The 20,672-nt window shown below is 53.1% G+C and overlaps 3 protein-coding genes across 4 annotated transcripts; all 3 read left to right on the top strand.

The window, feature by feature from the left end:
• The first annotated feature begins 2,098 nt into the window (after positions 1-2,098).
• LOC148163318 (zinc finger and SCAN domain-containing protein 31-like) lies at positions 2,099-7,877 on the top strand. The gene is made up of 4 exons (XM_088027014.1): positions 2,099-3,229; positions 5,620-6,035; positions 7,064-7,186; positions 7,646-7,877. Exons 2-4 carry the CDS (start codon positions 5,886-5,888, stop codon positions 7,697-7,699), a joined length of 327 nt encoding a protein of 108 aa, XP_087883140.1. The 5' UTR covers positions 2,099-3,229; positions 5,620-5,885; the 3' UTR covers positions 7,700-7,877.
• ZNF497 (zinc finger protein 497) lies at positions 7,877-13,571 on the top strand (the record flags this gene model as incomplete). Its single annotated transcript, XM_028093381.2, is given in 4 exon segments — positions 7,877-8,299; positions 8,301-8,818; positions 8,820-9,113; positions 10,736-13,571. Coding segments are annotated over 4 exon segments (1,263 nt in total), but the record flags the coding sequence as incomplete, so codon positions are not given.
• Positions 10,773-18,385, top strand: A1BG (alpha-1-B glycoprotein). 2 transcript variants are annotated; one of them, XM_028093350.2, is made up of 8 exons: positions 10,773-10,860; positions 14,057-14,092; positions 14,185-14,463; positions 15,200-15,472; positions 15,780-16,073; positions 16,742-17,035; positions 17,537-17,836; positions 18,216-18,385. In XM_028093350.2, exons 3-8 carry the CDS (start codon positions 14,274-14,276, stop codon positions 18,221-18,223), a joined length of 1,359 nt encoding a protein of 452 aa, XP_027949151.2. In that variant the 5' UTR covers positions 10,773-10,860; positions 14,057-14,092; positions 14,185-14,273; the 3' UTR covers positions 18,224-18,385. The 2 variants fall into 2 exon arrangements, with proteins under 2 accessions (XP_027949151.2, XP_027949152.2); XM_028093351.2 differs by lacking the exons at positions 10,773-10,860; positions 14,057-14,092 and having other exon boundaries at positions 14,335-14,463; positions 15,402-15,472.
• Positions 18,386-20,672: the final 2,287 nt, after the last annotated feature.

The raw sequence follows: 20,672 nt of genomic DNA, 5'->3' as shown, positions 1-20,672 counted from the left end.
TATGGCCTTTTGATCCGGCAGCGAATTCCCTGCAAATCACCCTTCACTTTGTGTCTCCCATTCAGGAGCTCCTGTCTACCTTGGGAAGGGCAAGATGCACAGGCCCCGTGGGGTAAGGAAGCTTTTGGCTCTCCATTCCCAGACACAGCTTGCAGGGCACTATTACAGCTAGGGCTGGGCACTTTACGTCTGCTGCACCTGCAATGCTAGAGATACTGTGGAGATGGGTGCCATCCCACATCCCAGATGTAGGAGGGATGGGCACTGCATCTGCTTCATCTGCCCTTGCCTCCCCGGGCAAGGAGTTGAGTGGCTACTGGTAAGGCTAGGAGTATAGGAGCCTCTGAGCCCAGTCAAAACCAGGGACTTCATGGTGGGGAGAACTCTTGAGTGTGTAAGGGGTATGAGGAGGCCCTTGGGAGAGTTCAATCCAAATATGATGGACTATACCGGACCCTGAGTGCTGCCAAGATGAACCTCAATATATAGGGCACATTGTGGGTCCTATGGTACAGATGGACTAAAGTGCCCCATAATCCCCTTTTCTCTTCCTGCATCCACAAACCTACATTTCTCAGGCTTCCTGCAGTTACACAGAGCCATGCAATTGAGTTCTGGCTACTGGAATATGGACAGAAGTGATGGATAACATAAAATGGCCTACATCATCTTTTTTGCTTGTTTCATCAGCCAGCTGGACAGAGGAGATTCAGCAGAAAGTTCTGAGGAGGACATAAGGTAAGGAATAGCAAAGACCCAAGATAGAAGGAGCCTGGGTCCCTGAATCAAGGACAGCCTTCTGGGAGGGTCACTTGACCACTTCACACTGTGACATGAGCAAAAAAGACATCTGTATTGTGTTGATCCATTGAGATCCTGGGATTGTTTGTTACTGCAGTTATAGTTACCTGCTGTTAAAGGATACATCTTTTTTTTTTTTTTAAGATTGATGATTTATTTTAGAGCAAGCGTGGGGGCAAGGGAAGCAGGGGGGGCGGGGGAGAAGAAACTCAAACAGATTCATGCTGAGCAAAGAGCCCGATGTGGGGCTTGATCCCAGAACCCTGCTGAAACCGTGTCAGACACTTAACTGTCTGAGCCACCCAGGTGCCCCAGGATACATCTTTTTTTAAAAACTAAAATCGTGACTCCATGCAAATATAAAATGAACATGTGTCAAAGATTTTGTTTATTAGTAAGATGTTACAACCAGTTTTTGGAAGAAGGGACCATAAGCAAGGAATACAAAGAATGCAGTTATAGATGCTGAAAAAGGCAAAGATACGGATTCTCCCCTAGGACCTCCAGAAGGACATCAGCCCTGCTGACACTTTAATTTCAGCTCAGTGATACTGATTTCAGACTTCTGGCACCCAGAACTGTGAAAGAATACATTTCCGTTTTAAGCCGTAAGTTTGTGGTAATTTGTTACAGGAGCTATAAAGAACTAATACACTGTCCTTCGTTCTGCTTCTCATATGGGCTCCATTGTCTACAAGTTCTCCCTTTATGGGGACAAAAAGGCTGCAGCTGTACTAGCTGATAGCTGTCACGGTTTAAAGTTCCATAGAAAATAGAAGCCCTAATAGTTCAGAAAGAACCTCCTGCCCTGTGAAACCCATAGGTCGAAGTTCCTCATTATCCATCCTGAATCAATCATCAGGGCCAAGGGGAATGGAATGTGGTATGCCTGAGTCCCGCATCCACACTTGTCCAAACCCCCTGGATTGAGAGTGGGGGCAACTGAGAAACTTCTATACAGCAAATAGCGATTCCAGCTTGGACGCGTTGTCCCCAGGGAAGGGCCGCTGGGCCAGCGCGTAGGTATGTGAGATGCGCCACCCCCTCCCTGCGAGGCCCCTACTGGACAAGGTGCATGGGGTTGTAAAGAGGACTTGGTGGCCAGAGAATGGACAGGGGTGAGGAGTGTGCATCCTTCTGGCTGCAGAACAGTTCTTTCTCCAGATCTGCTTCCTGTGTCCAGGATCCTGCCGACCTTGAGCTTCGTGTGTGTGTGTGTGTGTGTGTGTGTGTGTGTGTCTCCCCGTCCCTCTGGGTGTGTAAATGAGGCGGGGAGGGGCTAGGGAAAAGGGCGGCGCGTATCCATGGCAACGGAGGACGCTACAGCGATCCAGGGGCCCCAGGACCATCCCTACAGGAACCGGAAGGGCGCGGGCCTGCGACTGGGGACGAACTACGCAGCTGCGCAGACGCCGTGGGGAGTACCGCGAGGCGCAAGGTCGCGCCAGGGGACGCGACAGCACGTCCGTGGACGCCCTGCGCTCACCCCCACGCAGTTCTCCGCGGCCGAGCCCGGATGCTGACCGGGCGCTGTCCTAGCCCGGCCGCGCCAGGTGGACGCCGGGGCGGGCCGAGGGCGGTGAGTGAGGCGAGCGGCAGCCGTCCGGCCGGGCTCTTAACGAGTGCCCGCGGCTCCCACCGCACGGCCGCGCAGGCGGGGCGCGGGCCGGGGCTGGGCGCGCACTGGGACCACCGAGAGCGAGGCCTCCGCGCCGCCCAGAGGGCCCCGGAAGTGGCTCTGCCGACTAGGGCCGGGGCGGAAGCGCGGTCGCGGGGGCGTCGGTGGGCGTGCGCCGCCCCCCGGCGTCGCCGGGGTTGGCTCGTCCGCACCGTGTGCTTCACGGCTCGCCCTTCCGTTCCGTGAGCCGGCTCGGTCATTTACTTCCGTAGCATTGCTTCCTCCTGCTCGTTCGTTCATTCGCGTGTTGAGTCACCCCCTGCTTTCTGATGCGGCGCTCGGTATCCGGAGCTGCGCGGCCATCCGTCCCCGATTTGTCGTCCACGCGTTCACTGATTCATTCATTCGTTGCTCCTCCCGCTCTCCAGTCCCGCCCTTCGTTCCCTGGGCCGCGCCGGCCTGCCTGCCTCCGTTCGTTCTTCATTCAGTCGGACGTCCTCCCGGCGCTGCTTCGGGGCCAGGCAGGTTCCCGCTTCCGAGCCTTTGCGTGTGCCCTCCGCGCGAGCGTCCCGCCTCCGCCCTCACTTGCCCGGGGTGCTCCGAGCCCAGCGCTTCCTGAGGCCACAGCCCCCGCTGGGCATCTCCTGCGCCGCGTCCCTCCCCGTCTCAGTATTTTTCCATCCAGCGCCCAATAGGTGAGAGCCCAGGCCTCGGGGCGGAGAGGCACAGTCACTTGTGACCGGTCGGGTATGAGGACCAGTTGTTGGCGTGGGAGACGGGGCCTGCCTGGGAAGGTGGCCACAAACCTTGGTGAGTAGGCGTTCCGCGGGGAAAAGTGGAGGACAAGGCCCTCGGGCAGGAGAAGGGGCACCCGGTCTGTGTGCGGACGGTGGGGAGGCTGGAGCGCGGAAGGCAGTCGGGAACGACCGTCAGGGCTTTGGATACTGTCCCGAGATGGGCAGACTCCCGAGCAGGGAGACCCAGTTCGAGGGGACAGAGGGCTGGGCAGCTCCGAAGCATAGGTCTTGGCTGGAGGGATATCCCTGCCAGGCTCCATCCTTAGAAACATGGGACTCCTGAAGGCAGGTCTTCTGATCTTTCGAGAAACCAAACGGGGGGCGCCTGGGGGGCTCAGTCGTTAGGCGTCTGCCTTCGGCTCAGGTCATGGTCCCAGGATCCTGGGATCGAGCCCCGCGTCGGGCTCCCTGCTCCTCGGGAAGCCTCCTTCTCCCTCTCCCACTCCCCCTGCTTGTGTTCCCTCTCTCGCTGTGTCTCTCTCTGTCAAATAAATAAAATCTTCAAAAAAAAAAGAAAGAAACAAATAAGGATTTTTATTGAATTCTTTTGACTTGTAAAAAAAACTTTTTTGAGATAATTATAAACACATCTGTAAGAAATAACGCAAGTAGCTCCCATGTACCCTTTACCCAGTTTTGTCCAGTGGTAGCATTTTGCAGAACTATAGTGTGATAACCAAGAAACTCAAATGGGAGTCAAGATAATGAATATCTCCGCAGCCTGCGATTCCTCCTGTCGCCGCTTTAGCCACACCTACTTCCCTCCGGCCTCCACCCCCTCCCTAACCCTTAGTTTTCTGTTTTCTATTTCTACAGTTTTGTCATTTCAAGAATGTTACATACATGGAATCATACAATAAGTAATCTTTTGAAATTAGCTGATGACTTTTTTTTAATTAACCCTTTTAATGTGTACAGTCACTGTTTTTTTAGTAAATTCACATTTTGTGCAACCATCAGCACAGTCTAATTCCAGGACACTTTCATCACCCTGAAAGAAACTCCATCCCATTAATCAAACTCCCCATTCCTTCTTCCCCGGCTCCTGGCAGCCACTAATCTACGTCCTGTTTCTTACAGATTTGCCTATCCTGGACATTTCAGATAAATAGACTCACACAACGTGAAGTCTTTTGTGTCTTGAGTCTTTCATTTAGCATAGTGTTTTCAAGGTTCATGTATCTTATAGGATGTACCTGTGTTTCGTTCCTTTTTATGGCAGAATAATGTTTGATTGTAGGTATGTCCACCACATTTTGTTTATCCATTCATCAGTTGATGGACATTGGCCTATTATCACTTTCTGGCTATTATGTTAATTATATATTATACATATATATGTATTGTATATGTTATAGTAATACTGTTATGACATTCATGTGCAAACTTTTGCATGGATACTTTTTTTTTCTCTCCTGCTTTCTTGATATATTTAAAACTGACCAGGAGAAAGAAAGAGGAAGAGAGAAAAAGAAATGGGGGAAAGCTCAAATTCTCCTTAGCAACAGTTTCCTCACCCCTAGTACCGGCACAGATCTGTATTTTTAAAAAATTTGAAAATACACACAAGATTAAGGAGGAAAAAAAATGGAAAAAGGATACCCCATGGTAGGTTGTGTAGTTCTTTGTTTTCCTTTGTGTGCAAAAAAGCTGCCTGGACACATTTTCATTTTGTTGCGGGGCGGGGCGGGGTGGTAGATAACCTAAGAGTAGAATTCCTGGGTCACTTGGGAACTCTGTCTTTAACTATTTAAGGAACTGCCAGAGTGTTTTCCACATAGGCCACACCATTTTACATTCCCACCAGCATCTGATAACTTTTTAACATTAGAAACTCATTTAAATTTTTATTTTATTTATTTTTTTGAAGATTTTATTTATTTGACAGAGAGACACAGCTAGAGCAGGAACACAAGCAGGGGGAGTGGGAGAGGGAGAGGCAGGCTTCCCATTGAGCAGGGAGCCCCATGTGGGGCTCGATCCCAGGACGCCGGGATCATGACCTGAGCCGAAGGCAGCTCCTTAACTGAGCCACCCAGGCGCCCCTCGTTTAAATTTTTAAAAAAGCATGTTGGAAGGGGGCAGTCAGGTAAGATCTGTCTGCTAGCCAAATCCGGCTGTCCGGTTTGCAGACTTTAGTGTTCTGTGTGGGGGATGAATGGAGCCAAGTAGTTGAAGAAGCCAGGGCAGAGGCCCCTTAGAAAAGCAGGGAGGGAGGAGGGACCACAGACTCTGGGCACCTCCGTATATCTCTCCAACACATGGACACACAGGCGGGGACGCTGCTGGACTCACTGAAAGATACAATCACCCAGACCCGCAGCCCCCACTTATTCTCAGAGGGTCCTCGGGAGGCGCCTTCATGGCCTGGCTGTGCTCACAGGCTCCCCTTTGTGTCTCCAGGTCCAGAGGAAGTGCCTGGGGACATGCGGCTGCCCTGCCTGGGAAGGGGCATGCTGGCTGCCCAGATGAGCAAGGCATCAGCTCTGGCCCCTGGGGTCCTTTAGAGCACACCAGTCCCAGTGGTGGGTGAGGCCAGCTCTGAGACCCCTGGCCAGCGCTTCTGGGGGTTCTACTACGAGGAGGAAGAGGGTCCCCGTGAGGCCCTGGCCTGGCTCCGGGAGCTGTGCCGCCAGTGGCTGCGGCCCGAGGCGCACTCCAAGGAGCAGATGTTGGAGCTGCTGGTGCTGGAGCAGTTCCTGGGCGCGCTGCCCCCTGAGATCCAGGCCCGTGTGGAGGGACAGTGGCCAGGCAGCCCTGAGGAGGCCGCTGCCCTGGTCGAGGGGCTGCGCCAGGAGCTGGCCAGGCCAGAACTCCAGGTGAGGGCCAGCTGGGTCGGGGCTGGGCCTGCTTCCCCCTGAGCCTGGCTTACAGTCCCTCGCTAGTGCTGGTGGAGCGGGGGCGCTGTGGGAGAAGGGTGGTGGGAGCTTGGTGGTCTTGGCCCAGACACCAGAGTTAGACTGATGCCCCCAAGTTCACACCTGGGTTTGTTCTCAGCACTGGGCTCAGGTCCTCAGAACGTAGGGAGCTGGGGGACACCAAGCAGAATAGAGCCATTGCGTGCGCCTTGTTTTCTCTGCATCTGTCTGGCCCAACCCTCTGCCTGTCTTCCTGTCCCCAGGTCCCAGCCCCCAGTCCCCAAGAGGTGCTGGTCCCCAAGACAGAGGAGGGAGGGGAGCAGGAGGCTCCCCAAGGCCCTTTCCAAGCCCTAGTTCCAGGTGCAGCGCCTATCCATGCACTTGCTTCTACCTCATCCTGGCAGCTGACCTAGGCAGCCTGGGGATGATGGGCGCCCCCGGGTTTTGCCTCACTCTGGTGTGGGTGGATTGGGGGCCCTGGGCTCTTTGACAATTCCAGTGTGTTCAGAATGAGAGCACCAGCTGGGCTACGGACTCCACAAAGCACAATAAGGTGGTCAGGGGCAAGTGGGGATGGGCTTTGCTTGCTGTAGAGACATTGCTGGAAGAAGGAGCAGCTGAAGGTGCAAGTGTGGCCTCAGGGCCAATGAAGCCCCTCTACCCTCCTGCCCTCAGCTCTCCCCCAGGGATCTGGCTGCACAGCCACCCCACCTTGTGGGTTTAGGCAGCTGGACCAGCCTGGTTGGACTGAGGCAGAGGCCTGATGTGGCCTAACATTGCCTGGCAGCCACTGGGATTCCTCCATCCCTGGCCAGGCTGCCTATTGAATGGAGGGGACTGCTAGGGGTCAGGGCAGTGGTGAGGTGGGCAAGGAAGACAGACTCAGCCAGGGCTTGGGTCAGGCGGTCACCACAAGCCTTCTGGAGTGGAGATAGTTCATTTCTAGTGTTTCTACAAGTGACCAGGTCCATTTTCATCCTCCTAAACAGGTGGTCCTCACTTCTCTGGTGCTTTATGACCCCAAGGGGGAGCAAGGAGATAAAAGCCAAGTCTTGGAGCTGCTTTGTGCAGAGTTGGAGATCAAGGCCCTGTGGGAGGCTACTGCAGATAAGGCAGGTGGCTTTTGAATCTTTCCACAATCCTGGCACCCACACTCACACCTCCCAGCACCCTGCTGCCCAGCCAGGTGCAGGGATGTGTGGGAAGTGACGCCATAGAGGCAGGCACAGTGGTCTCCTAGCACGTCCCCATCATAGGCTGGGTCGTCAAAGCTCAACAAGGCCACAGTTTGACTCAGAGTTGGCCTGGGATGCTGCCTCAATGGGGAAAGTTGGAGCATCTCTAGGCCCACCTGCCCTGTTTCCCTGTTCCAGGCTGAAGAGGGGCCAGGGGCACCAGCTCAGGAAAGGTGGGCGTGATGGCCATGCCCCAATACAGCCAGCCCCAAGCTTTGCCCCTGCTCTGGATCTGTCAAAATCACATCATTCCTGAGACCTGCTGGTCCCCCCTACCCCACTTCCCAAAGTTCTTTGAGCTCTCAGGCATTTGCTTTCTCTCTCTCCCCATTTCAGAGGACAGAAGCAAGGTCCAGTCCCCAGGACAGTGGGCCCAGCAGGTGGCTCTAGTGAAGGCGACACTCCCTGGATTGTAATGAAGACTGACACAACAGACCCCTCTGAGGGGGCTGCATCTGGAGGCCTGGGGGCCTGGGAAGACCCCACAGAGCCAGAGGACCAGGGGGCCTCCAGAGGGGAGCTGGAGCCTACAGACGGAGAGACTGGGTGGGGTGCAGAAGCATCTGAGAAGACCTGGTGCCAAGCCCCTTGCCTCTCCCCAGGGAGCCGGCCTGCCGGTGCAGTGAGTGTGGCAAGGCGTTCAGCCAGAGTTCCTACCTGGTGCGGCACAGGCGAGTGCACACGGGCGAGAAGCCATACACGTGCACCGAGTGCGGCAAGGCCTTCACCTGGAGCTCCAACCTCAGCCAGCACCAGCGCATCCACACAGGCGAGAGGCCCTACGTGTGCCAGGAGTGTGGCAAGGCTTTCCGCGCGCGCTCGCAGCTCATCCACCACCAGAAGACACACGGTGCCGTGAAGCCCTTCCGCTGCCCAGACTGTGGCAAGGCCTTTGGCCGCAGCACTACACTGGTGCAGCATCGGCGCACGCACACGGGTGAGAAGCCCTATGAATGCTCCGAGTGTGGCAAAGCCTTCAACTGGAACTCCTAACTTCCTGGAGCACTGGCGTGTGCACACGGGTGCACGGCCCCACACCTGCTCTGCCTGCAGCAAGGCCTTCAGCCAGAGCTCCAATCTGGCGGAGCACCTGAAGATCCACGCGGGCACACGGCCGCACGCATGCTCCGATTGTGGCAAGGCCTTCCTGCGCATGGCGGGCCTGAGGCAGCACCGGCACACACACAGCGGCGAGAGGCCCTTCGCCTGCGCCGAGTGTGGCAAGAGCTTCCGCGAGAGCTCGCAGCTGCTGCAGCACCAGCGTAGGCACACGGGCGAGAAGCCCTTCGAGGGTGCTGAGTGCGGCCAGGCCTTCATCATGGGCTCCATTCCGGCCGAGCACCAGCGCGTACACACCGGCGAGAAGCCCCACGTGTGCTCCCGGTGTGGCAAGGCCTTCAGCCAGCGCTCCAACCCGCTCAGCCACAAGCGCATCCACTCTGGTGCCAAGCCCTATGCCTGTGCCGACTGCCACAAAGCCTTCAAGGGCAGCTCGGGCCTGGCACAGCACCGGCGAGCGGCCCTACGCCTGCCGCGACTGTGGCAAAGCCTTCCGCGGCAGCTCGGAGCTGCGCCAGCACCAGCGCGTGGACTCCGGGGAGAAGCCGTTCGTCTGCGCCGATTGCGGCAAGGCTTTTGTGCGCAACTCCGAGCTCGTGAGCCACCGGCGCACGCACACGGGCGAGCGGCCCTATGTGTGTAGTGTGGGCAGCAAGCCCTTCAGCCACCGCTCCAACCTCAATGAACACCAGAAGCGACACGCGGGCGGTGCCGCGCCCCGACTCTGGGACGCCCCTGGGAGATGGTGAGGCTGGGCCCCTCGGTGGCGCGCGAGGCACGGGACGTGGCCATCGTGCATCAGCGTGAGCAGTCGCGTACAATCGCCACCCCCAGGCCCTCCCCCCTCCCCCCATGTGGGCTGCATGTGCTGGAGCACAGGGCAGCCACAATTGGGGCCGAGGATAATCCGTTAAAACAGCCCCTGGGGCGATGGGAGTCTCACCTGGTGGCCCCTGGGGCCTGGCTGCGGATGCACGGCGGGGAGGTGATTCACAGGGTAAAGGCAGTGAATTTCGGTGCTGGGAGGGGTGCATCCGTGCAGAGACTGGAGGCTGCCACCGGCGTGGGGGGTCCCCAGGAACGAGGGCTAGCTGAGTCCCCTCCCCTGCTTCCCCTCCACCTCAGCCGGGTCTGAGGTTGCACAGATTTTTTGCTTCGAGCCAAGGGCCAGAAGGTCAGAGGCCTTGCTCTGGGACCCTGGTGAGCAGCAGGAGGCCTAGGGCGAAGGGCAGGAGTGGGTGTGGTCCTGCCAACTTCTCCTCCCCGGGGCTCCCCCCCACGCACCCCTCCCTCCTGTTCTCTCCACAGTGGTGGCATCCAAGGCACTACCCTCCCAGGGGGGTGAGCACCAGCTCCATCTAGCACCCTCAGCAGACCCTCTCTGGAAGGGGGTGTGTCTGTGTCTCCTCTCTGCAATGCGGTGGGGGACATGCTCCGTCTGCACAGGACTGCTTCTCTGGCCTGGCCACCACCCTTCTCGCTTCCCATGCCGGGGTTGTCCGGGCCTGCCCCACTGTGTGCTCTGGGGTCTCCCCTGGTGTCTGCGGGTTTGACGGTCTTCCCGCCTCCACCACCATTTCAGGGAGCCTCCTTCTGCCCTCAGCTGCCACTGGATGTGCTGTGCTTCCTTCTGCTCCTGGGTCTGGGATCAGCAGCCTCCAGCATAAGCTTGTGAGAGAAGCAGGGAGAGGGCATGCGTGGAGCTACAACCCTGATTAGTGAAACCTTTGTAGCTTGCAAAGTTCCTTCTCACCTTGTCTCCAGAGTGGAGCCCCAGAGGGGACCAGATAGACCTGAGGACTCGCAGCTGATGAGGACCCTATTTGGCTGTCTGCCGGGGTAGCAATGTCTGTCACAAAGGTCACTGAGCGTCCGTATCCAGTGCTTTGCAGGGACTCCTCCACCTGCACCCTGAGTGCTGAGTTGGGAGGCTTCAAGCTGGGCCCCGGTGAGGGGAGAAGAGGCTGGAACAGAGAGCCCAAACCTGACCACTAGCATCTCCCTGCAACAGGGCGGGAGGAGCGTCTGGCCCACTTGATGGGTGGGAGGTGAGCCAGAAGGGGGCTGTCTCAGGTAAGAGGCAGGCCGATAAATCACCCTCCCTCGGGATTTTGAGGGAATTGATTAGTTAGCTTTGTAAGGCTGAAGGAACACAAGTGAATACTGAAAACCCAGAGATGGATAACCATCGAGCACTTATTACCTCTAGGGCTGGGGTGCAAAAGAGAAGGGGTGGATTTACCAGGGCCTAGGGCCTGGGGGAGGGGCTTGGGCCTCCGAGAAGCCTGGACCACGGCTATTGCTGGAACTTTGAGGGTGCGCAGGAGAGACTGCTTTGAAACTAGCATTATATTCTCTTCTATCCAGTGGCATCATTGGATCTTCTGGGCAATAGGGCCCAAGGGCCAGAGCAGCCTGCTTCGTATCCAGGACCTGCTGCATGGGCCCCACACAAAACTGCTGTTGAAAACAGATTGGAGCAGCACACTGAGGTATATGTGTTGTGTCCAGGGTTCAGAGGCCTCCTGTATTGTATTTTTATTTTTTTAAGATTTTATTTATTTATTTGAGAGAGAACACACGGCAGGAGAGGGAGAGACAGACTCGCCGCTGAGTCGGGAGCCCGCTGCGGGGCTCGATCCCGCAACACCAGGATTACGACCTGGGCCAAAGGCAGCTGCTTAACCCACTGAGCCACCCAGGAGCCCCATGCAACTCTTGATGTTAGGGTTGTGAGCTCAAGCCCCACGTTGGGTATATAGATTACTTAAAAGTAAAAATAAAAGTCTTTTAAAAAAAATTCTCTGTCACCTGTCTTTTCCTCTGGGTGCTTTGTAGCCCTCTGGAAGAAGAGCAGGCAGTGGGCTGGGCATTGGTTCTGGTGCTTGTGCTTGGAGGAGGGGGTGTGGATTTAGGATTTCTAGAGTCTGCCTATTTCCTCCTTTTCCTCATTATTCTGACCATTGGGAAGGGGGTCAGGTGTCTTAAATTTTTGTTCATCCGTACCTCTTTGGACCATCAATCTGGTCCCTTCCTATGATGCATCTTTATTATGGAGTAACATAAAAGTCTGAATGTAGGAAATTTTACCCCAGATCATGTGAACTTGAAAAGCATTTGGGTTACTTTTTATTCTTTTGAGTTTTAAAATGCGCAATTTTCACAAGCACTTGCTTTTAAACCAATTAAATAGAGCTCCTCTACAAATCAGTTGTAGCAATACCATCCAGAGATAGAGAAAATACCTCACATTTATAACACACATAGATACATGTACACAAGATGCAAACAAAATTTAGCCTTTGTTTCACTATTATTTGTGCAGAGGACATTAAAGACCCAATTTCCAAATATCCCCTTTTTATTAAATCTAATTGTAAGATAGCATTATAATTTATGGATCCATTTATTAGTTATTTTCCATTTCCAGTTAGAACATGGCCGGTTGTGTGCAAAGATACCAAAAGCTGTAGCAACAAACAAACCAAATAAAGCCCAGAGTACCTCTGGGATTGCTGTTCTTCCCCAAAAGTCGGGGACTTCACTGACTCAACCAAATGGCTTCCGAGTTTCTGGTTACTTAGTCTTATAGTTGGCTTTCTTTAATTGTGCACACACAAAAAACTAATTCAGACATGTCAAAAGAACCCCGCTGGGGCCGTCTGAGACTCCAGTTATCCTTACCTTTTCCCATTGAAGTAAGCACTTGCAAGTATAGGCTCTGTATGTATGTACAGATAGCCTGCCTGAATGTCCCATAAGGGTTTATTGGTTTTCTGGGTGTTTGTTGTTTTCGCTTTTGAAGCACAGTTCCCCATTCCTTTTAGTTTTGGTTTTATTTTTAGAGCAAGGCTTGAATAAGATCTAAGGATATGAAGAGCGGTGTATCAGGAGGGTGCTGCTTGTGAGTGTTACTTCCAAATGGCCGTAATACACTCTGTGTCTCGGTTTCTCCTTGTAAGGTCTAGGACCATTGGGGGGCTCAGAACACCGCATGATCAATCCTTATGTGTGCGTCCCTGGATGAGCCAATCATTAATCACCTTATGAGATGGGAAATTCCTATGGGAATGATGCTGCATGTCTGAGGAATATCTTCAGACATTTCCGCTAGGCTTTCATTCACCTGAAAGCACCATTTAACTCGAAGGAGCAAGCGTCCCTTCTCTTTGGAGCTGAGTTATTCACTCTCTCATATCTCTATCGAGAAAATTTACTCAAGCCTTATGTATTAATAACATCCATTAGTATAATGCCAAATTAAAACAACCAAAACCCATCAACTTCCCCCCCTCCCAGGTTGTTCCCACCTAAAGGATATTACCGGTAACCTTTAACAGTTCAAATAAAAATCAGGACTGTTCACTCAAACTGAAGAGGTCCAGATATCAGGGCCTCACCAGATACACCTGTGAGGTGCTGAGGAGCTGGAGGGGCACAGAGGGCCCGTGCTCGTGCCAAGCGCTGAGTTCTAGATGATCCCCAGGTGTTCTCAGGCAAGTTGCTCTGATATCCTGTGGACTATGCCAAGAAATGATGCAAAATGAACAAACCCTTTAAAAATTTTTAAAGAGAAAGGAAAAGAGTTTTATTCGAGCCCAAGTTAGGGCAGGTGTCCAGGACACAGTCTGCACAAAGAAGAGAGTGCTCTGGGGAAGGAACATGCGGCTCCGGGATATATATGTTTTTTACAAGAAGACTTACGGGGCACCTGGGTGGCTCAGTCAGTTAAGTGCCTGCCTTTGGCTCAGGCCTGATCCCAGGGGCCTGGGATAAGCCCAGAGTGCCCTCAGCGGGGAGCCTGCTTCTCCCTCTGCCTCTCCCCCACTGGTGTGTGCTCTCTCTCTCTCTCAATCTCTCTCTTAAATAAGTAAACAAAATCTTTCAAAAAATGAGTTACAAATCATCATGATGAAGGACATTCCAGAAAGTTTCAGACTTTATCTTATGTTTTTAGTTGTGCAAGTCTGTATGACTTTAAATCTTATGGGACCCAGGGAGGGTTTTTGTTTTTCTTATCTTTGCGTTTGGAATGCTCCTTTTTTGTTCTTGTTGTTCTAATGAAGCAGACAAACAGTGTGTGCTCGGGGCAGAAGTACAGCCCATGCTTTGAGGTTTTGTGTGGTCATTTTGATCTTAGTAAATGTTCTCTGGGAGCCCTGGAGCAGGGCCGACAAACATTAAAAATTGAAAATTTCCCTGATCAGTTAGTATTTATTACATTATTTTAATTTAATTTTCATTTTAAAATTGTATTTCTCATATTTTAAGTCATTTCACTTGCTTAATGTTGTTGTTTGCTATTTTATTATATTATTTTTTAATTATCATTTTTATTATTTATTGCTTAGTTTATTAATTACACATAATTATTGATTATGGTTATTGATGAGGCTCCCAAAGGCCTTGGAGTTTTGCCCTTTGTCCCCATCCCCTGCAGGCCCCCCCTTCTGGGAAGGATAAATAATAGGGAAGAGGTCATTGCCCCTTGCTGCCCCTTTGCCGCCCTCGCCCTTGCTTGGGCTTTATCACCCCAGACATGCACCGACTGGAGCAAGGCTGGCCATCATGTCCATACTTGGGGCCTTCCTGATGCTCTGGGGTGAGGTTGCTGGGGCTGGAGTCCCTTGGGGGCAGGAGGGAAGAGGAGGCATAGGAATGGGGACCTCACAGGTGCCGTCTCTACAGGTCTCTCACTGGGCCCAGCAACCGAGGGAGCCGTAGGTGAGTCTGGGTTGGGTCTTGGGGGAAGGTGGGCATCTGCAGAGGTGAGCCCCTGTCCTGGGGCCCAGCATTGACCTCCACCTGCCACGCAGTATTCAAGACCCGGCCGAACCTGTGGGCAGAGGCCGAATCGTTGCTGGAGCCCTGGGCCAACTTGACACTGACATGCCAGGCCCGCCTGATGACCGTGGATTTTGAGCTGTTCAAGGATGGGGTAACCCAGGAACTTGTGCACCTTGATTTACCTGCCATGGAGCACCAGTTCCCGCTAGGAGCAGTGACAAGTGACACCCGAGGCCTCTACCGCTGCCGCTCTGGCTTGAACAGCGGATGGACCCAGTTGAGCAACCTCCTGGAGGTGACTGGAGCAGGTGAGCAGGGGCTTTAACGGAGCCACGAGACAGTGGGGAGAGGGCTGCTGGAGAGGCCTGACTTCCTCCGCTCCTCCTCCTCACTCTCCTGGTCCTATTTTTCTGACATGGGGGTGTGGGTGGCTGGGGTGGGGGGGGTCCCTGAGCAGCTAGGTGGCCTTTGGCAAGTCATTTGACATCTCTGATCCCGTTTCCTCATCTGTAAAATGAGGATGATGTTTGCACTGATCCCAGAAGGTTGTGAGGAATAAATGACTGAATCCCCAGAAGGTGCTTGGGAAAAGCCTAGCACATTCCCCTTAACATATCTTCTTCTTGTTTAATGCCCCTGTCCCCTCCTGTCCCTGCCCCCCTTTCCTTTATCAATGTCTTCCATTTCCCTGGCTCCCTCATATTTCCTTCCTTCCTTCCTTCCTTCCTTCCTTCCTTCCTTCCTTCCTTCCTTCTCTCTTTCTTTCTTTCAGATTTATTTATTTTAGAGAGAGAGCACTGCGTGTGGGGGAGGAGCAGAGGGAGAGGGAGAGAGAATCCTTAAGCAGACTCCCCACTGAGCACAGAGCCCCCCTCTCCCCCCCGATCATGACCTGAGCCAAATCAGGAGTCCGAAGCTCAACTGACTGAGCCGCCCAGGCTCCGCTCCTTCCCATTTTCATGAGTGTGGAGATCCTAGTCTGGCTCGGTCTTGCACGTCTCCCAAGTCATTCAGAATGACCCATCAAACCTGCTCCACCCACAGAGTCCCTACCCCCACCTTTGCTCTCAACTGAGCCTGTGTCCTGGATCACACCGGGTCTGAAGATGAAACTGCTATGCCATGGGGGATTTCGTGGTGTGACCTTCCTGCTGAGGCGGGAAGGCGATGATCAGTTTTTAGATGTGGCTGAGGCCCCTAAAGATGCAGAGGCTACCTTCTCAGTCCATCAGCCTGGCAATTACAGCTGCAGCTACAGGACCCACGAAGCGGGTGCACCCTCTGAGCCCAGTGCTACTGTGACAGTGGAGGAGCTGGGTGAGTGTGTTGACCATCCCAGAGGACTCCCTGGGGTAGGAGGTTCCTGGAGGACAGAGCTGCAGTTACCTTGATCCCCAACCCTGAATACCCTCGCCCAGGACTAGGTCTGGGGAACAGTGGTCACACAGTTGGGTGGATCACAGCTGACCTGAACACTGACACTGCAGCAGCTCGGGGGTGGGGAGGTGGGGGGGTGGTGGGTGGGAGTCTGGGGAAGGGCCTGGCTGACCATAGCTTTCTCAGAAACAGTCCCACAGCGGGGTTATCCAAGACTCTAGCCCCAGCGACCCTCCCTGACTTGCAGAAGCACCGTTGCCACCCACGCTGAGTTTCCTGGGAGAGTCTGCAGGTGTCCTGCCCCGGGGCGCTGGCGCAAACCTCCTTTGCGTGGCGCCCCTGAGCGGCGTGGAATTCCAGCTGCGGCAGGGCGAGGAGGAGCTGCCGGTACCCAGGAGCTCCAGCAGCCCAGACAGCATCTCCTTTCAGCTGAACGCGGTGGCTCTAGGAAACGGCGGTCTCTACACCTGCCGCTATCGGCTGCGTGCCAAGCAAACCTGGTCCTCTGACAGTGCACCTGCCGAGCTGCTGCTGAGCGACGGTAAGCCTCGCAGCCACAGGCTGGGACATGGGCATGGGGCTGGGAGGGCGACAGCGCTCTGCTCCCCGGGTGGGGAGCAGGAGGAGGGACCCAGGGAAGGGTTCCCCGGAATTGCAGGGCTCTGGTTGGAGCCCAATCCCAACTCATCCGCCCGGCCTCAGTTTCCCCAACTGAGAATGGGACAATGAGCTCAGCATCCCCAAGGCTCCAATAAGAATAACTGGGTCAACATGCAAGTCTGGCACAGGCCGTGTAGGCGCCTGCCACCTGCCGGGGGTCCCCTCCTGTTTCCTGGGTCTGGGTGGGCGCCCGAGGCCTGTTTGTTGAAAGGAACCAGGCTGGCGCTGTTGAAGGGAGCCAGGCCTGTTGCAGGGCCTGCCAAGGACTGGGAGCGACGACCCCACGAGAGGATCCCGGCCAGCTGCAACCGCATGTCTTGGGCTTGGTGACAAAACTCGACGCCTTCCCCACGTCTGTTTTTATGGACAAACTAATAAGGAATATAGTTTTGGACTGTATGTGAGGGATCCAGTAAGGTCTGGAGGGTGGTACAGTTTTAAGCGGAGGGGGGCCGGCGGACTCCTTCAGGCAGAAGGCGCGAGGCTGGATCGCATGTGAGGCCCAAGCCTTCCCCTCCGCGCCCGGGTCAGCCAGTGTCCTCCCCACAGAGACGCTTCCCGCGCCGGAGCTCTCGGCCCACCCCGCGACTCTGCGCCCCGCGCCCGGCACGCTGGTGCAGCTGCGGTGCCGGGCTCCCCGGGCCGGCCTGCGCTTCGCCCTGGTGCGCGAGGACGCCAAGCGCCGAGTGCACCGTGTCCTGAGCCCCGCGGGGACAGAGGCCACCTTCGAGCTGCCGCACGTCTCGGTGGTGGACTCCGCCAACTACAGCTGCGTCTATGTGGACACGGCGCCACCCTTCAAGGGCTCGGCGCCCAGCGCGCACCTGGAGCTGCGCGTAGACGGTGAGCGGGCGGGGGCTCCCAGCCGCGAGCAAATGAGGGTGCCCAAGGGAAGTGCACCGGGCCTTGGTCCTGCCCGCACAGCAAACCCCTCGGGCCAATGGAGTTTCGGCTGCCGATGGTCTGGGGGCACCTCGCATTTGCCTTATTTCCTGTGCTCTCTGCCGGGAACACCGTTTCCCTTGGCCACTTCTTCCTTTCCCACACCTGTCCCGAGGCCCTGACTGCCAAATGCTGGGTGCTCCAGGGAGTCTAGAGCAGGCCCGGGTCTAGGGAACTTGCGAGGCCTTGGGGGAAGAGGGTGACGGAGGGTGAGAGGAGGAACCCTGTCTGTTCAGGACCAGGAAAAGGAGGAAAGGTGTGTGAGGACAAAGGGTAGCATCCTGGAGGGATGGAGCAGCCAGCCGGCCTGGGTTTAGTGGGAGGCAGGAAGGCGGAGGGGGCCTGGGGCAGCTACTACGTGAGGGGAGGGCCTCACTTGACTGGCCCGGCTGCTCTGCCCAGGACCCCCTCCCAGGCCACGGCTCTGGCCCCTGTCGAGTGGGGTGGTGGTTCCCGGCCGTGATGCGGTCCTGCGCTGCGACAGCCAGGTGCCCAGCGTCATGCCCAAGGTCATCTTCGAGCTGCTGCGGGCAGACGAAGAGGAGCCCTCAACCAAGCTCTGGTCCAGCCACGCTTCAGCAGACCTTGTGCTGACCTATGTGGGGCCCCAGCATGCCGGCAACTACAGCTGCCGATACCGCTCATGGTCACCCAAACCCTTCGTGTCTGAGCTCAGCGACCCGGTGGAGCTCCAGGTGGCAGGTGAACCTTTCCTCTGGTTCCGTGAGCTGGGTTCCTCTTTCTGGCCTTTGCCCAGATTGTGCCCTCTACCAGGACGGGCCCCTTCCTTGCACCTCCTCCCAGCACATTGGTTAGTGTGCCTAGTCTGCTGGGGTTATGAGGGAAATTACAGGCAGGGAGAGGACACATGCAAAGGCCCTGGAGCAGATTGTGGTTTGGTCAGGTAGACACCTGGACAGAGGCCTAGGTGTGTGTGGGGGGCGGCAGGGGGGTTCTTGGCTGGCAGCTGATCAAGCTACTTCCTTCCTGAGGGGCCTCAGTGAGGTCTGCCCTGATTTCACCAGGGAGGACACATGATGCCCCCTTCCCCTAACATTTCTCTTTTGTCAAATTTGTCTAGGAAGTTGATCCAGCTGCAGACTCAGGCTGCTAATGGTATCTTTGGCAAATAGTTTCTCCAGTCTGGCTCTGATCCCTCATGCTGCAGCTAGAGGCTGGACTCCCCCTGAAAGTGCTGAACTGTCCCTCATTCCTCCTGGAAATTAATAAAAATGTGAAGTGACTTTAAAAGGTGTCCTTGGCTAATGGCAGCCCTGGTGCAGGGGGCTGTCCTTCCAGGGCTGAGGGAAGTGGGCTGGGATCTTGTGTCCTAAAGGTGGACGGGCTCTGGGTTGGATCCTGAGGGTACAGGGGCCAAGGATTGGCTACTTAGGGCCACATTTTTCAAGATTGCCTTTTGCTTTCTTCAAGCTGCCTCCTACTCCCCAGGCACCTCTGCCTGGTCCCCAGCAGGTCTGGGTAGACAGCTCTCCAGACATACCCAACCCCACCTTGATCAAATTGGTCCCCACACTGGGAGGCACTTCAGAGAGGCTGCATTTTGTAGTTTTGTTTTCTGGACTGAGTGGCCACCAGCTGGTGGTGCTGGAGTCTGTCCCCAAAGGCTAGGTCTCTCACATTGGGGATTGAAACTGTTGTAGGGTTGGGACTCCTCTTTATTCCTTCCCACTTCCCCACAGATCTAAGGCCCTTTGCCCCACCCAATATCCCGCTGGACATTTCATTGCCCAGTCCACTTAGAGCTTGGCTCTCAAGGTACAGGCATACCAGTAGGTGTGTATCAGCATTATCAACTAACACTTGATAAATTTTGTTTAAGGAATTTGCCTATTTCATCTGATTGGTCTGATTTACTGGTATAGAGTTGTTTACAACATTTCTTTATTCATTTAATGCCTACAGGGTCTGTAGTGATGTCACCTCTTTCATGCTTGCTATTGTGTCCCTTCTACCCCACCCCCCACCCACTTCTTCCCCTCTGTCAGTCTAGCTAGGGGTTTATCAATTGTATTATTCTTTTCAAAGAACTAATTAACTTTTGGATTTGTTCATTTTTTCTATGGTCTCTTTTCTACTTTGTGGATCTCTACTTGTATCATTATTATTCTCTTCCTTCTACTTCTGAATTAATTTGTTCTTTTTCACTTTCTTCAGGAAACACAGATCATTGATTTCTTGGGGGTAAACATCAGTTAACAGCTCATTATTAGACTTAAAAACAAGTCTGTATTAGTTTAAATAACAGGAAATTACTTCTTTGTGGATAAAAAATAATCGGCAGTATTTAAATACTGGCAACTTCATCAGTTATATCCAGTTGGTAGGTGGTGTTTAGTTCTTCTGTATCCTGATTTCCTATCTACTTGTTTTGTTGATTTTAGAAAGAGGAGTGTAGAAGTCTCCAATTATAATTATGAATTTATTATTTTCTTCCAGTTCTATCAGTTTTTGCTTCCTGTATTTCAGGGCTTTGTTGTTAGATGCATACATATTTAGAATTGTTATGTCTTCTTGGTGGATTGACCTTTATCATTATGTAATGTCCCTCTTTATCCCTGGTAATTTTCCTTGTTCTGAAGTCTACTTGGTATGATATTAAAATAGTCACTCTAGCATTCTTTGGTTAATTTTTGTATTATATATCTTTCTCCACCCTTTTATTTTTTCAATTAATTTTTTTGAGTATAGTTGACATATGTTACATTAGTTTCAGGTGTACAACAGGGATTTGACAAGTTTATACATTATGCTATGCTCACAAGTATAGCTACCATCTGTCACCACACAACACTATTACAATGTCATTGACTATATTCCTTATGCTGTGCCTTTTATTCCTGTGACTTATTCAGTCCATAACTGGAAAACTGCATCTCCCACTCCCCTTTAAAACTTACCTATATCATTATATTTATTTTAAATTTTGTACACTAATGAGATATAATGTATATGCATTAAAATATACAAATCTCAAATATATTACTGAATGAATTTTGATACTCTCCCCTCTTTATGTTGTAGTCATATATACTACATCAACACACATTGAAAACTCTACCAATGTTATAAATCTTGTTTTCAAGTCAGGTTTATCTTTTTTTTTAACACTCATGTATATCTTAAAGATCAAATATTTGCAATGTGTTACTCTTTCTTCATTACCAAAGTTCCAATTTTCCTTCTGTTATCACTTCCCTTCTATCAAAACAACCCTTTTCGCTTGCTGGCAAGATTGTTAGTTTTGCATCATTTGAAAATGTTTTTACTTTGTTCCTCTTCTTGATGTGTATTTTCATTGGATATAGAATTTTGGATTGACAGGGTTTTTTTTTCCCAGCACTTTAAACATGTTGTTTCTCTGCCTTCTGGCTTTCACTATTTCTGACAAGAAACCCATAATCTTTTGCATTGATCTTTATAGGATGCATAGTTTTTCACAGACTGTTTTCAAAATTTTTAAAATTTGTTTTCAGAAGTTCAATTATGACGTGTCTAGGCATGGATTTCTTTGAGGTTA

Source organism: Eumetopias jubatus, unplaced genomic scaffold (assembly GCF_037043125.1).
Source record: "Eumetopias jubatus isolate StellerSeaLion01/CBP00866 unplaced genomic scaffold, mEumJub1_p1.0 scaffold_10, whole genome shotgun sequence".
NCBI lineage: Eukaryota > Metazoa > Chordata > Mammalia > Carnivora > Otariidae > Eumetopias > Eumetopias jubatus.
Note: the sequence above shows the minus strand (reverse complement) of the source record. Positions and strands in the feature narration are given on the sequence as shown.